The 15,296-nt window shown below is 58.0% G+C and overlaps 1 protein-coding gene across 1 annotated transcript in view; it reads left to right on the plus strand.

The window, feature by feature from the left end:
- NCS1 (neuronal calcium sensor 1) overlaps positions 1–15,296 on the plus strand; it is a 60,026-nt gene that overhangs the window by 17,331 nt on the left and 27,399 nt on the right. The window contains exon 2 of the mRNA XM_003122241.6: positions 9,576–9,600. Coding sequence (XP_003122289.2) covers positions 9,576–9,600 — 25 coding nt within the window. The remainder of the gene's footprint in view (positions 1–9,575; positions 9,601–15,296) is intronic.

Consider the following 15,296-nt stretch of genomic DNA (forward strand, 5'->3'; position numbering starts at 1 on the left):
CTACACCACTCCTCATGGCAATGCCAGATCCTTAACCCACTGAGCAAGGCCAGGGATCGAACCCGAAACTTCATGGTTCCTTGTCGAATTTGTTTCCACTGCGCCTCGATGGGAACCCCTGGCCTGGGAATTTTTGTATGCTGCAGGGATGGCCAAAACAAAATAAAAAAGGGAACAAAAAATAATGGGAATAATCAAAATCCTTGGCCCCAGCACCAAATGAGATTGAGGCACGAGAAATGCTTCATTTAGGACAGACAGTCATGCCTAGTAAATGGCAGCTCTTTCTTCTTGCTATTCCTGGAAACCACAAGACAAATGACGTCTTCCTGCAGTTTTACTTGAAAACTTTTGGGGAAAGGTTAGCTTATACAGAAGCAAAAAATCGGGAGTTCCCTTCGTGGCTTGGCGGTTAATGAATCCGACTAGGACCCATGAGGATGTGGGTTCAGTCCCTGGCCCTGCTCAGTGGGTTAAGGATCTGGTGTTGCCGTGAGCTGTGGTGCAGGTTGCAGACGCGGCTGGGATCCCACGTTGCTGTGGCTCTGGCGTAGGCTGGCAGCTTTAGCTCTGATTGGACCCCTAGCCTGGGAACCTCCATATGCTGCAAATGCGGCCCTAAAAAGCGAGAAAAAAAAAAAAAGTAAAAAATGAGTTGTGTAACTTTATAAAGTGAAACAAACATCTGTAAATGATGGCCAGGGTGTGACATCTGCAGAAAGATTTGCACTATAGCTTGTTTCTTGGGGCTCTGCCTCTCACTCCTGGGAGGGGTCCTCTTCACTCAGGGACCCTGGGGAGGGCACCTATGGGGGGCCCTTGAACTCCTCCTTGAGCCCAGCTCCAGGGACCAAGCACTGTCCCCTACCTGTGAGCCAGCTGGAGTAACGTTGTTACCCCATTGACCAGATGAGAAAACTGAGGATAGCCTGTCTCTCCATGTGAGCACTCATCCCGTGCTGCGCTGAGTTCCCTTGCTGGCTGTGACAGCAGCCCTGCGATGGAGGAGGAAACCACAGCTCAGAGAGGGGAGTGCATTGACTGGGGTCACACAGCGACCAGATGGTGGATGGACCTGTCTCTGCCAAGGCCCGAGGTGGGGGAGAGCCCAGGTTCTGTGGGCCATGGTCAGGTGCGCTAGGCCTGTAAGTTCAAGGTGATGAAGAGCAGGTCCCTGGAGCCGGGGTGCTGGCTCCATCCAAGAACCACCATCCACTCTGGGTTCCTGAAGTCAGGCCTGAAGCTCCCCCCAGCACCTCCCCTGCCACCTCCACCACGGTCTCTTCTGCAGATGAAGTAGCCCCAGGACTGCTCTGCCACCCTGCGACCCCAGCGCTCTGGCCCCTCTTAGGGCGGAGGCTGGGGCCACCCTGAGGGTGTAAGGGGAGAAGGGTCAGGAGCAGAGCCTGGAGGCCGTCAGAGCCTGGTCAGCTGAGTGACCTCAGACTCAGCTTAGTGGCTCCCTCTGAACCCGGGGACCCCAGGGCTACGTGAGGGTCTCTGGAATCCTGCGTGTGAAGGGCTGGGCACAGGGCTGGCGGCAGTGGCGGTGGCTCAGAGCTCTCATCCTTGTCTCTCCGCGGCTGGCAGACTGATGTCCTGGGTCCCTGCGGGCGAGCCTGCCCAGGAGGGTGCGGCGTGAGCGAGGCAGGCAGGGCCTGTGGGCTGTGAGTGCCAGGGAGGCTGGGCTGCTGCCACCCCCATGGGGGTGGTGCTGAGTCCCCAGGGGAGGGCTGTGGGGGCTGGGCCCTGGGGAGCTTGCTCCTTTGGGGTCAGGGGGGCTCCTGCAGCACCCAGCTCAGCCCAGAGTGCCCGGGAGTTCTGGGCAGGAGGCCAGGCCTCCTTTCTGATGAAACTCAGGCCGGCCCTGGGGCCCAGCTCCCCTGCAGCTGGGCATTTATGGAAAACAGGCCTGGGGCGGGTGCAGGGCTGTGGGTCTGTTTCCTTCCCACTGGGCCGAGGCACAGAACGAGCATCCCAGCGGCAGTGACCGTGGCACTCAGCTCCCGTGTGACCGCGTCACATCTGATCTTGCGGCAGCTCTACTGGAGGACTCCGTTTTGCGGAAAAGCCTCCACCCGCATCCAAGGTCACCTGGGGCATTTAGTGCATCTGGGTCCCAGCCCGGGTTGTCCAGCCCAGAGCGGGCCCCACCCTCCCGTTTCCATGCTGCCCCTCTGGGTGTCCACAGGCTGCTCCCTGGGCTTGGAGCCTGAGGGCCTCTGTCATCATTGACGATGTGCTGCCCACAGGTCACTCCGGGGGTGGCGGGAGCTTGGGAGGCCTTTTGGTCTTTGGAGCTTCCAGACACGGGAAGCAGTGTGGCCACAGTGGGCAGTCAGGAGTCCCCCGCCCCTCCCAGGAGCACCAGTGCCTTTCCTGGGCTGCCTGCCAGAAGGTGCCCTGACCGTGCTGGCTGACCTCGGGGTGTGGTCCGTGGGTCTCTACAGCTAGGGGGGCTTATAGCTCCTGGAGGATGAGAGCGGCAGGTGTCCCGACACCCAGCCCTATGGGTGGGAAACCCCTCAGGCATTTAATGCTCTTGCCTTCCCCCACCTCCCCAGTGTGGCCTTTCACACCTGGCACAGGTAATGCCACTCTGAGCAGGAGGAGGACGCATTTCCTCTTTCAGGGACAGGGGCACGGAGGCCCAGATCCAGGAAGTGGCAGGTCACTTGAGAAGGGAGGGCAGAGCCCTGCAATCTCTGTTCCCCCAAGACCACCAGGCTACACGGGCAGCTCCCGTTCCTGGTGGGGGTGTGTGTGTGTGTCACTGTCTGTGGGGTGGGGAATCGGGCTGCTGTGAGCAGGCAGAGGGCGTGTCCTGGCCCACCAGCAGGCTCCCTCTCTTCTCTGCAGAAGCTTTGCTAGGAGGGGAGGGACCTGACCAAACTGGGGATGCTGGCAGCTGCTGGGTGGGGGCCAGAGGGGAGGGGGGATGGAGGTGGAGGCTGGGAGGAGGCTGGATCAGCCCTGGGCTGGGCTGGGGGACTCCAGGCCGGCCCTGGACAATGGGGATTTTCTCGTGTTTTCCAGGGAGCTGCGTGGGACGGCCTGCTAGGGCAGGAAGAGGGGTGTTCACAGAGTGGGGACCCAGGAGGGGTTGTCCTGTCTGCCATGGGGGTCCATTTGGGCCAGGTGGAGCGTGAGGGGTCCCTGGGCTGTCAAGAGGAGCTAGAAGCCTGGAGTGAGCCGTGCACGGAGCACACGCTGCCCCCCAGAGGAAGGCGCTGAGGTGGGGACTCTGAGATCCCCCATGTTTGGAGGCTGAGCAAAAAGGAGTGGCCCGGAGCTTGAGGAGGAGCTGTCTGAGGGGGCTGCCCTTCTGGAAGGTATACAGTCAGTGGTCACAGGTGTCAGGATGGGAGTGCCTGTGGTGGTACAGTGGAAAGGAGTCAGACTAGGATCTATGAGGTTGCGGGTTTGATCCCTGGCCTCGCTCAGTGGGTTAAGGATCCGGCGTTGCCGTGAGCTGTGGTGTAGGTCGCAGATGCAGCTCAGATCCCGTGTTGCTGTGGCTGTGGTGTAGGCTGGCAGCTGTAGCTCTGATTCGATCCCTAGCCTGGGAACCTCCATATGCCGTGTGTGCGCAGCCCTAAAAAGACAAAAAAAAAAAAAAAAGCAAGGGTGTCAGGATGAACAGGAGGGTGGGATTATTTAGTGACAAGGGGTTGCGGGGTGGCCAGGTCCAGACAGCCCCCACCTTCTCTTTGTGTGTGACTCAAACCCAGGGCCCCCTTGCTGAGGGTTTTCTTTCGGCTGTGGTGGGGGTGGGGGAGGCATAGACACTCACCACGCAGCCTTTGTCCCCGGAGATGGAGGGGGGCTGAAAGAGCCAGCACCAGGGGAGCCACCCCCCTCCTGCTGTCACCGGCGCTGCCGCTGTGGGGGCTGCAGCCCCTGCTTCTGTTCCCACCATGTTTGAGCTGAGCTTCAATCAGGAGAGAGGTATTTTGCTTTAGGGAAATCAAAATCAGACTCAACATTTATCCTGGGCTCCAGGGACCGGCTCTTGTGTTCGTTCCTGGCAGACGAGAGCTGCAGGAAGAGGGGAGGGGCAGGACCAGCCTCAGGAATGCTGCTCTGGGGGCAGAGGGGGGCCGGGGCACCCCCCACCCCCACAGCTGGGGGTCAGCGGGCAAGTGGGGACAGGGACTGGGCCCCCTCGAGCTCTGAAGCCCACGGCTTTCAGGGAGGTCAGCGGGTGGGGGGTGTGGAGTGGACATCCAGCACCCCCCCACACCCCCGATAAGCTGGGAATTTTCTATCCATCTCTGAAGACATCTTCCCGATGGCTCTGCCTGGTAGGAGTTTACACCCCATCCTTCAGAGGAGGACTCTGAGGCTCAGAGAGGTTCAGTAACTTGTTTGGAGCAACCCAGCCTCCAAGTGGTCAGCCCCCTGCCATTTCGGCCTTGTGGTTTTATTTATGGACCTGTTCATGTATTGGCTGCACCTGAACGAGGCATGGGGCAGTTCCTGGGCCAGGGAAGTTCCAGCTGCAGCAACACCAGATCCCTAACCCGCTGTGCCACACGGGAACTTCCTGGTGGTTGTAAATTCTGGTTTCCTAGGGCCCCTGGATGCCTCTGGCCAGGAGTCAGGAGCGGGCTGGAGGAAAGCAGCTCGTTTTTTAAAAACTGGCCAAAGCCAGTCGTAACTGTGAAGGCAAATATGTTGTGAGAAATGTTTTCGGATGTGTTCCCAGCCCAGCCAAGTGGCTTGGTGATGACGGTGGAATCAACAAAGGTTTATTCTCTGCCTCTGGTGTGCAAAACGCCGGGCTGAGCTCCGAGGGTGACGCTAGGACACGCCTGGAAAAGCTCCTTGGCCTCTGGGGGCTTGGCATCCAGCTGGGAAGAGGAGGGAAAAATGTGCTGCTTTTGGGTGCTTGCTGGGTGCCCGACAGCCTGCCAGGCACATGAAGTCCAAACTCCTCCTGGTAGACAGAGCTGTTATCTGTCCCATTTTACAGATGAGCCCACCAAGGCTCAGAGGTGTGCGGTCCTTCATCCCAAGCCACACAACCAGAGCTGTTTTACCAGTGGCCCCCTTTCCCTGGCTTGGCCCCACAGGCAGCGCCCACGTGACCCCCTGTTGGGTGGTTTATGGGAAGACAGGCTGTGTAGACAACAGGGATTCTCACACATGAGGGTGGTTCCCGAGGGAGTCTCGGAAGGGCTTCCTAGAAAAGGGACACAAAAAGGGTGCCGGGTGCTCCGGGTGCCCCGGGTGACAGAGGTGAGGGCACGTGTTCTGTGCAGAGGGGAGAGCAGGTACAAAGGCCCCTGGGGGGGACTGGTTAGAGGAGCTTGAGGGGTTCAAGGTGGGCAGGGGACCAGGACTGGTAGTATTGTGGTTGCCCTTCTTTGCTGCCAAGCCCTGAGCCCTGAGCGCGGACCCACCGAGCGTGGCGCGGGTGGGTGCCTGTTAATTTCACACTTGGATGGAGGCTCCAGGAGGTGGGGAGATGGGGCCAAGCTGGGAGCCCGAGCCTGGGAATGTCGCTTTAGTATCGGGGTGGAGGCAGAGGGACCCCATTACTGTCCCCCAGCCCCTTCCTCCCTCCCACTGCCCGTGGCGGTCGGAGCTGGACCCTCGGCCCCTACTGGGCTGTGAGGGGGCACACAGGCGGGGGGCTGCTGAGGACTGACATTCCCCCCCAGCCTTTGATTTTGAAAGATCAAGGGCAAGGCTGAGCTAATAGTGCCAGCTGTCAGCATTTTGCCACATTTGCTTCCTCTCTCTTTCTAAATACGTGTGTGTGTATTTCTGAACCTCCCACAGAGGCTGCAGGCAGCCCGACCCTCATCCTAAATACTTGCACATTCCAAGGAAAAAGGACCTTCTCCCACCCAAGCTCCGTGCGTCCCTGCTCCTAAAGAAATTGACCCGAGTCTGTTGGGCATCCAACAGCCCGCACGTGGGCAGGTCCCCGCACCGTCCTTCCCATCATATCTGGCAGACCTGTCATAGCTGGTCTTTTTTTTTTTTTTTTTTTTTTTTTTGTCTTTTTAGGGCCACACCCAAGGCATATATAGAAGTTCCTAGGCTAGGGGTTGAATCGGAGCTGCAGCCTCTGGCCTGCCCCCCAGCCACAGCAATGTGGGATCCAAGCAGCATCTGTGACCTACACCACAGCTCATGGCAATACCAGATCCTTTAACCCACTGATGGAGGCCAGGGATCAAACCCACATCTTCATGGCCACTAGTCGGGTTCGTTACCGCTGAGCCACAACAGGAACGCCTCGTAGCGGGTCTTTAACTCCGGATCCAGGACCCAATCCAGGCATTGCAAGCTGCATTTAATGGCCTTCTCTCCTTAGTCTTTTTCTGGAACAGTCCCCTGCTTGCTTTTTACCTTCTGTGCCCTGACTCCTTAAAGCATTCTGGCCAATGGACTTGCAGAGTGTCCCGCATCTGAATATGTCTGGTCCTATCCTGTGATTAGACTTGGGGGCGGAGGCGCTGGGGTTTGGATGCAGGCTTGCCTGACCTTTGTGGGGGCAGGTGGTCAGGACCCCCTGAGGACTGGCTGATGCCCACCCCGCTCCAAGACGCTCCAAGGCTCCAGGGAGTGAAGCAGTGACAGGTGCCAGGCCTGGCATGGGACCAGGGGACACCTGTTTGCGAAAGGTTAATGAGCGGCTTCAAGCACGGGGCAGGGGTGGTCTCCCCCTCCCCAGCTCCCCGCCCTGGGGCTTGGCTGCTTGCTGACCACGCGGTGTTCTGTGTCGGGACCATTCTAATGGGGGAGGGGGCGCCCAACCATGTCTGCATCCTGGGGGCTGGTTGGGTGCTCTTGGGTGCTGAAGGACACAGGGAAGGCTGAGAGGCCGGGGCTGGGGAAGGCTGCTTGGGGACCGGATAGGGGCTGGTCGGGAGAGGGCTGGGACTTAGGAGCTGGGACAGGGGGATTCCAGGGAAGCCTTCTCTGACCCTAGGAGACCTCACCTAAGGTCAACTGTAGTCCTGCCACTCAAGCCCTTGCCACCCAGCTCCTGCTGTTCATATCAGCTGATCTCAAGGTCACACAAGGTCACACAGCTCATTGGCTGACTTGAGGTGGGCAGCAGCATGGGGGCTCCACCTGGGCATCCATCCTGGGGTCTGGAGGCATGGTCCTGGCCCCTGGCCCCACCCAGTCGCCTCGGGTGACTTCAGGCAAGTAAGCAGACCTGCCTGAACCTCTGTCTCCTCAACGGGAAACCGGGATCGCACTTATCTATGGGATTCTTATGCCCGTGAAGAGCACTAAGCACTTGCATCTTCACAACAAGCCCATTTAACAGATGAGGAAACTGAGGCCCAGAGAGGGGAAGTACTTAGCCCAAGGACACACAGCGAGTAGGCTGTGGAGCTAGGTTTAAATTCAAGCCATCCAAGAGTTCCTGTTATGGCTTAGCAGGTTAAGAATCCGGCTAGTATCCATGAGGATGAGGGTTCGATCCCTGGCCTTGCTCAGTGGGTTAAGGCATTGCCACAAGCTGCAGCGTAGGTTGCAGATGTAGCTCCAGTTTGACTCCTAGGCTGGGGAACATCCATATAGAAGACAGAAAAAAAATGAAAGAAAAAAAAATAATAAACTCAAGCCGTCCAGTCTGGCTCCAGAGTATGAGCCCCTAAGCTCCCAGCTGTGCTAGGATACATCTCCTGTGTCTGCAGGTTGGGTCTTTAAACATGAGCCCCTTGGGCCCTGCTGCCTCTCATTGCCAGGTGTGGGTGGCAGGTGTAGTGTGACCCAGGCTGGTTTACGATAGATGGGGACAACTTAGCGCTCCACGCCCCTGACTCCCTTCCCACCCCCACCCTCTGCCAAAACTCACTCTCGGAAAACTGCATTCTTTTGCAGCATCCTGCTCATGGACAGGGCTCTTCCTCGGCCTCTGGTTGGCTTTGTGGGAGGAGAGCACCCAGGAGGAGGGGCCTGGCAGAAGCTTCCAGCCCACCCCAGGGTCTGACTCCCAGGGTCCAGCTTAAGGGCGCTGGACTTGAGCCCCAAACCTGGGTTCAGACCCTCCCCCTTCCACATCTCCTCCTGCCTCCTTCCTGCCTCAGTTTCCCCATTTGGAGCCAGGACAGAGTAATGGCTTCCCAGGGAGCATCGTCAGGGCAGCTGACCAAAGCGCAGAGGGCACTCAGGACTGGGCAGCTCTTACGAACCTGCCTTAACCGTTTTTTACAAAGTGGCCTCCGGCAGTCTGATCAGGCACAGAGGGTTCAGGGGGACCCCCTTGGGTGTCCCTCCCCACTTCACTGGGAAGAAACTCTAGTTCCTTTACTCACCTGACCTGCAACCAGCACCCATCACCCACCTTCCCGTCTGTTCATTCATTCATTCACCCCACAAGCCTGCATCGAGCACATGCGAGTGCCAGGCCCCATGCTGGGGATTCAGGAGTTTTCACACCTGTCCTGATTGAATGCCCAGGACAGCTCGGGTGGCAGGTACAATTACTATTTTTTTTTCTTTTCTTTTCTTTTTTTTTTTTTTTTTTAGGGCCGTACCCGCAGCATATGGAGATTCCCAGACTAGGGGTCTCATTGGAGCTACAGCCACTGACCCACGCCACAGACAGCAATGCAGGATCCAAGCCGCGTCTGCGACCTACACCACAGCTCACGGCAACGCCGGATCCTTAACCCACTGAGTGAGGCCAGGGATCGAACCCGCAACCTCATGGTTCCGAGTCAGAGTCGTTTCCGCTGCTCCACGACGGGAACTCCTACAATTACTATTATTTCCACTTTACCAACAAGGAAACTGAAGCCCAAGGAGACAGAGGTGCTCTCCCAAGGTCACCCTTCCCCCCCAAGAGGGAGTGAGGCCTTTGAGGTGGTTCGATGTTCGCCTTCAGTGATTTTAGAGAAATTGACTGGTTTTGTTCCAACCTGAACTGATTCAGTACTTTTTAGAAAAAAAAAAAAAAAATCATTTTTTTGTTTTGTTTTGTTTCATGGTTCAGTAGAGAATGACTATTTGGGCTTGGCTGGAGGTTCAGCTACTTTTTATGGCTCGTTCCAGCTTCTGGTTCACAGCTCTGTTCTCCTTTTGCCTGTAAAATAAACCTGGGACGGACCGCTTAGAGGGGCTGGAGGGGCTGGTGGAGGCGGGGAGGGTTCTGGGCGCTGCTTGGGCAAGGAGGGGGCTCAACCCTTCTGTCTTGCCCCCCGACCCCATGCCCGCGTGGCAGCTGAGTGCCTGGAGGAGCCAGTGTCTTCTCTGACCCTGTGCCCAGGGAAGATTTATCTTCAGTGTTGGCCTGGGTGCTGCAATTCTTCCTGAGGCTGATCTGTCTTGTCCTCCCAGCGGCGCAGGGGGCATCTGGAGGGGACGGGCAGTGTCTTCCCCTGGGGGGAGGGGGACGCAGAGCTCCCGATGGGACTGCTCGTCGGGTGGGGAGAGGGGCAGCGTGCAGGCCTCTTCTCCGTTCAGAGCTGGCCGGTGTCCAGACACGGGCAGACTGACCACGGGGCGGGGCAGGGAGGGCGGGAAGGAGGCTCCCCTGTGTCTGTCTGTCTCCTGGGTCACCTCCCTGAGCTAAAAATCTTCTTCTCTCTTTTTTCTTGCAGTTACCGAGAAGGAGGTCCAGCAGTGGTGAGTAGCTGCTTTTCCCTGAACTCTCAGATGGGGGCGGGGATGGGGGCTTGGTGCCGATGGGACAGCAGTCCAGCTGCCCAGGACAGGGCCCCCCAGAGAGTGGCTTATCCCCAAGCGGGTCCTGGCTGCCTTTGCTCACGAGGGACTGATATGGGTCCAATTGAACTGGGGTCGGGGGTCGGGGGTCGGGGGGTGGGGACGCCTTGCCTTGTGTGGCATCTCTAAGGACCACCAGTGTTAATTCCAGACCCTGCTCACTTAAGGGAGGGGTTTGGACTGCAAACAAATCAAGAGCCTGGATCCCAGGTCTGGCTTTGTCACTAAGTCATCCCATGGCCTTGAGACGTCTCTTTCCCTCTCTGGGAAGTTCAGCCACCCTGTCTATAAAGTGATTGATGCAAAATAGGCTTCTTCTTGGATGCCAGCTCTAATCGATCTGTAGGAGCTGCCTGGAGTGCTGTGTTAAGAAGGATTCTGAGGCTGTGTGTCATGGAGCAAATGGGAGGTCTAGCAGTGAGGCAGTGATGAGATTTGTAATGGATTAGTGATGCCTGCCTTGGGCAGGGAGGGGAGAGTGGTGCACTGTCTGTCCTTGTGGAACGTGGAGCAGATGGGAGACTCACACACTGTAAAGTGAACCCGAGCTAGGGGTGGGTAAGTGGGCCAGGAGGTGAGTTTGGAGACCTTCCAGTCAGGTCTGGTGGCTTAGAAATGGACTCTAGAGTCCTGGCTTTATCTGAGTGACCTTTTCCTATCTTGGTGGCCTCAAGTGACTCAACCCTTCTGAGCCTCTGTTTCCCCATGTGGACGACAGCAACGATGAGGCATTGGGGTGACAATCCCTCTAAAGGTCATAGCACAGGGCCCAAGAGGTGACAGCCATTGACAGTGGTATTCTGCCCACAGTTCAGGTGGGGAACAGGCCTCCAGATGTGCCCTCTGTCACAGCGAGCTGTGCTGGGTCACGGCAAGGGCTCAGGCCCTGGGACGCTGGGGGAGCGCTGCTGGGGGAAGGGCCAGGCTCCCTCAGGGGTCACCCCCTAGACTTCTGTGCCCTTGAATCCAGGTGGCAGAGGGGCAGAGCTGTGGCTGCCCTGCCCGGCTCTGCTGACCCCTTGTTGGAGACCCTGGCCAGGTGGGCAGAACCTGGGTGGCGAGCCAGCTGTGTGTGGCAGGGGGAGCAGATGTGGAGGGAGCAGCTGCCGCCCCCTTCTTCCTCCCCCCCACCCTAGGACCCGCCATATGGGCCTGACCTGCTTCTGACCTCATTATCCACTTCTCCACCTCCCCAGGTGAGCGTTCCAGAAATACTCCTGCATCTAGGTCTTTATCCCCGAGGCTCTCCCTGCCTTCCTGGGCCTTTGTCACTCGCGTTTCCCTCCTGGAAAGCCCCACCCTGCCTTCCTGGGCCATCTGAGTTCTACCCTCCAAGGCTTACCCAAGTCACCTCCTCCAGGAAGCCTTCCAGGATTCCCCATCTGAGCATAATCTCCCTCCTTCCCACAGGGCAGCCAGAGGGGTCTTTGTTGAACAAATTTCTGACAATGGCAGGCTTCTGCCTAAACTCTCCCTGGACCTCGGGTGAAGTCCACGCCTTTGGCGTGGTTATGCGGTTCTGAGGCCCGGCTCCGTCCAGCCCTGCTGTGCTGACCCTTCCAGTCTCACAGCCATTTCCCTCTGCCCTCTGCCCTCTGGCCCGCCCAAATTACTGTCAGTTCCCAAAACCTTAACCCTTAACCTTAACCTTAACCCTGGGGTTTCCTGACCTTTGCCCAGGCGGTTCCCCCGCTCCCTCTGCTTGGCCACCACTTCCTCACCCTCCCGGCGTCCTTTCTGGAAATACTGCCTGCCCCCAGCCCCCAGTTGGGTTAGGAGCCTCCTCTGACCTCCCACAGCCCAGTGTCACCGCCTGGGACACACAGCAGTGACACGCCTGCATCCTCTCTGCCCGCCTTCCTGGCCTCCAGGGCCGGCTCTGCCCTGTTCACTGCTGTGTCCCCAGGTCACAGCTGGTGCTCAGCACCCAACACGCACCCCAAGCACATCCCATATGCGTTGTCGTTGACTTTTGGGCACTGTCCTGGGGTTGACATGGTTTATCGTCACCATGGCAATGAGAAAACTCAGCTGAGGCTCCGAGAAAGTCAGGGCAGGGCGAGGTCTGTCCTTGAGAGCTGGCAGACGCTTCCACGGTGCCGCTGTGTGCCAGGCCTGCTCTCAGATGTGGCCTCATTTTGTCCTTAGTCTCCCAGAGGAGTGTCCCATCGGGGCGCTCCCTAGATGAGGCCCCTGAGCTCCAGGGGGTGCGGGGCGCACCTGAGCCCTGCATCCTCCCCGTCCCCCAGGCCTTCCTGGGGAAAGACGGGAGGCGAAGTGGCCAGGCGGGCTCAGGAGCCAGGCTTGGGCTGGCAGTCTGGCTGAGCAGCCTTGGACGAGCTATGGGACTGCTCGGTGACTCAGTTTCCCCATCCAAAGCATGAGGCTAATAAGAGTCAAACTTTACAGGAATATCGTGAAGGATAAATGACTAGTTCGTACACAGCATTTGGAACAGAGTCTACTCATCTTTCTACCTGCGTTGTTCGTAATGCTCATACTTCTTTTTTTTTTATGTTTTTGCTTTTTAGGGCTGCACCCACAGCATAGGGACATTCCCAGGCTAGGGGTCAAATTGGAGCTACGTATGCTGGCCTACACCACAGCCACAGCAACACAGCATCCGAGCCACACCTACGACCTACACCACAGCTCATGGCAACACCAGATCCTTAACCCATGGAGCGAGGCCAGGGATCAAACCCGCAACCTCATGGTTCCTAGTCAGATTCATTTCCACTGCGCCGCAAGGGAACTCCTGCTCATAGTCTGATAATCCTGATCAGATGACTGTGGAGCCATCCTGAGATAGAGGGTCCCCTCCTTGTGGTGTAATTGGGGAAACTGAGGCCCAGACAGGTGGAGGGGCTTTTCTTCATTCATCCAGCTGACACTTGAGCTACAACCTGGACAGCAGGGCTCAGCCATGGGAGAGTGTTCCAGGCACATGGAAGAGCAAGGACAGCCTCAGGGCTGGGGACAAGCTTGGTGAGTTTGAGACCATCAGGGAGGCGCAGGAGGCCGGCCTGCAGAGAGACGTTGAAGCTCCTACAGCAGAACCAGAGCCCTTGTGATGCCCAGTCCTTGCTGGAGGACCCCTCTCTAAAGAACTTGTAATGAAAAAAAAAAAAAAAAAATCTTTTCTTTGCCACCAAGTGGTATGCACCCAAGTAAATGCCCTTTGGTTCTTGTTGGGGATGCCTTCAAGGCTGGGAGATCCTTGAGCCAATGCCTTTCTCTCCTCCTGGGTCAGGCCACCACCCACCTCACTGTTGTGTTCTAGAATGGCTACACCCCACAGGGCAAAGGTAGACCAGGAATGGTTAAAGAGTGACACGCACACCACCCTCTCCCAGCCTGTGCCTGCCGCAGACATCGGTAATGGATCCCAGATTATGGGCACTCTGGATGAGTCTCCTCCAGTGTGCTGGGCATCCAGTGTAATTATTCTTAGTACGTGAAATGAACCAGTGTGTTATCAGCCCACACTGGTTCATCTGGGACTAGAACCAAGCCTGCTGCGTCAGAGGCCAGATCCACGCAGGCTGCTCTCCCCTCTGTCCTGCATCCCAGGTAGCCCATTTTCAAAGGACCCTTTCTCACCATGGCCTCCAGCCAGGGTCCCTTCACATTTTAAATGGCTCTCTGGCACCTGATAGCCGGGGAGTGCCTGCCCTCCCTTGGGAAAGCTCAGGGTCTCGAGCCCAGCCGACCCGGGCAGCAAACAATTTAGGACCAGCTCATCTGGTGTGGATTGAGAGGCAGGAGGGAAGGGCATGTGGAGAGCAGCGGGGCCACCATGGACAGGGTTCTCCTGTTCCCCCTGTGACGTGGCTGGGGATGTAACCAGGGCAGCTTCACTTTCCTCCTGCGTTTCTCCCTCTCTTGCTTAAAGCCCCTTTGTGGCTTCTTACTGCACTTAGCATAAAGGTCCAACCCCTTGCCCGGCTCCTTCCTACCTCAGGGCCTCCACCCTTGCTGTTCCCTCTGCTGTTCCCTCTGTCCCAGATCCTGCCGTCTTCGCTGCAGTGTCTCCTCCCGGGAGAGTTCTGCACGGACCACCTTGCCCCTGTGTCGCTAGGCTGGTGTGGGATTGTGTTGTTTTATGCTGACTTTTAGTAGCTGCTGCACAAAAGAGGAGCCAGGCCCAGGGGTCTTTGTGACACTGTGATTTGTCCTGGGCCACCCAGGGCGCGTGAGCAGAGCTGGGCAGAGCCCAGGCCCCAGGTGGTCAGGAGCGCAGGCTGGGCCATGGTGAAGGGCAGCCTGGGCTGGTGCCGGCTGGGCCCTCACCTCACACCCGGCTTTGTGCGAGGCGCCCATGACGTCATCTCACGTCATCTCCCAGCTCTGTGTTTGGCAGGAGGAGAGGCTGGGGGCTTGGGGCGGGGTCAGCATCGGTAGGCAGCCAGCCCCAGACCCCCCTTCTCCAGATCCCTTCCTCCTGACCGTTTCATTTCCTGCTCTGAGCTTGATGGACCACAGTGGATGATTGGGAACCACGGTGGTTGCTGCCTCGGAAACTATAGCAGGTCCCAGGCCCTTGAAGGCGACTGTGACATTGCGATCCATCACCTGGAGAGTGGAAGGAGCACGCTCCTGAGTGGAAAGAACAGGGCACTCTCGGTGCCCTGGACCCAGGTCCACGATGAGAAGAACACGGAGGGAAAAGATGGAAGGAAGCCGGCCAGGGGCTGGTGGTGGGGTCGGGGGCGGGTGGCATCGTGGGTTGTGGGTGTTGTTTTCTCTCCTACTTTCTATATGACAGGTTTTCTAAAATGCTCTTATTACCTTTATAATAACTAAATAACCCGCTGATACGGTAATAAAAATAGTGGGTGGAGGCAGGAGGGGTTCTGCAGCCTCCTCAGCGGGGCCAGCCGTGACCCTGGGCCATCGTCCCCAGTCGCGGGTGTGGGGAAGGAGGCCACCTCTCCTGAAGGTCCCCGGGCACCTCCCATGAGCCAGGCACTGTGCTGCTATGTAGACCGAGGCTATGGGTCAGTCCAGGAGCAGCCCATTTTACAGATGAAGAAACTGAGGCTCTGAGCAGTGGAGACCCTTGCTGTGGTCACACAGCTCTGTGTGTGTGTGTGTGTGTGTGTGTGTGTGTGTGTGTGCGCGCGCACGCGCGCGCGTGCAGCAGGGGTCCAGCTCACTGGCCTCCACGGCCCAGGCTGCAGGGGCTCAGCCCTGCCGGCTCTGGGAAGGCCCCCCATGTCCCCCGAGCTGAAGGTGGCGGAGGGTGGGGAGTGAGGAGAGGGCAGGCGGAGGGACGAGGAGGAGGGGACAGGCCCGTCCTCGTGGATGTGCTGTGCTGGGGACCCTCCTCCAGGATCTTCTGAAGCCCGTCTCCAGGGAGCTCTGGGAGAGGAATGCCAGGGAAGGGAGGGGTTTGCCAAGATAATGGGAGAACCGTTTGCCAAGGCCGCCACTGCTGCGCGGTCCCAGCTGCGTCTGGCTGATGGCAGCGGGGGGTCATGCTTTATTATTTATCCATCTATTTATTCCCCACTTTTCACAAGGCAGGAAGCAGCATCTGCCGTACTTAACCCTTGGCAGGGAGGGAGGTGGGCATGGAGGGCAGCGTGGTGCTT

This window comes from Sus scrofa, chromosome 1 (genome assembly GCF_054392235.1).
Source record: "Sus scrofa isolate SSC_HxYL_T2T_F1_AM1 chromosome 1, Sscrofa_HxYL_maternal_Yorkshire_Landrace_v2.0, whole genome shotgun sequence".
In the NCBI taxonomy this organism is placed as follows: Eukaryota; Metazoa; Chordata; class Mammalia; order Artiodactyla; family Suidae; genus Sus; species Sus scrofa.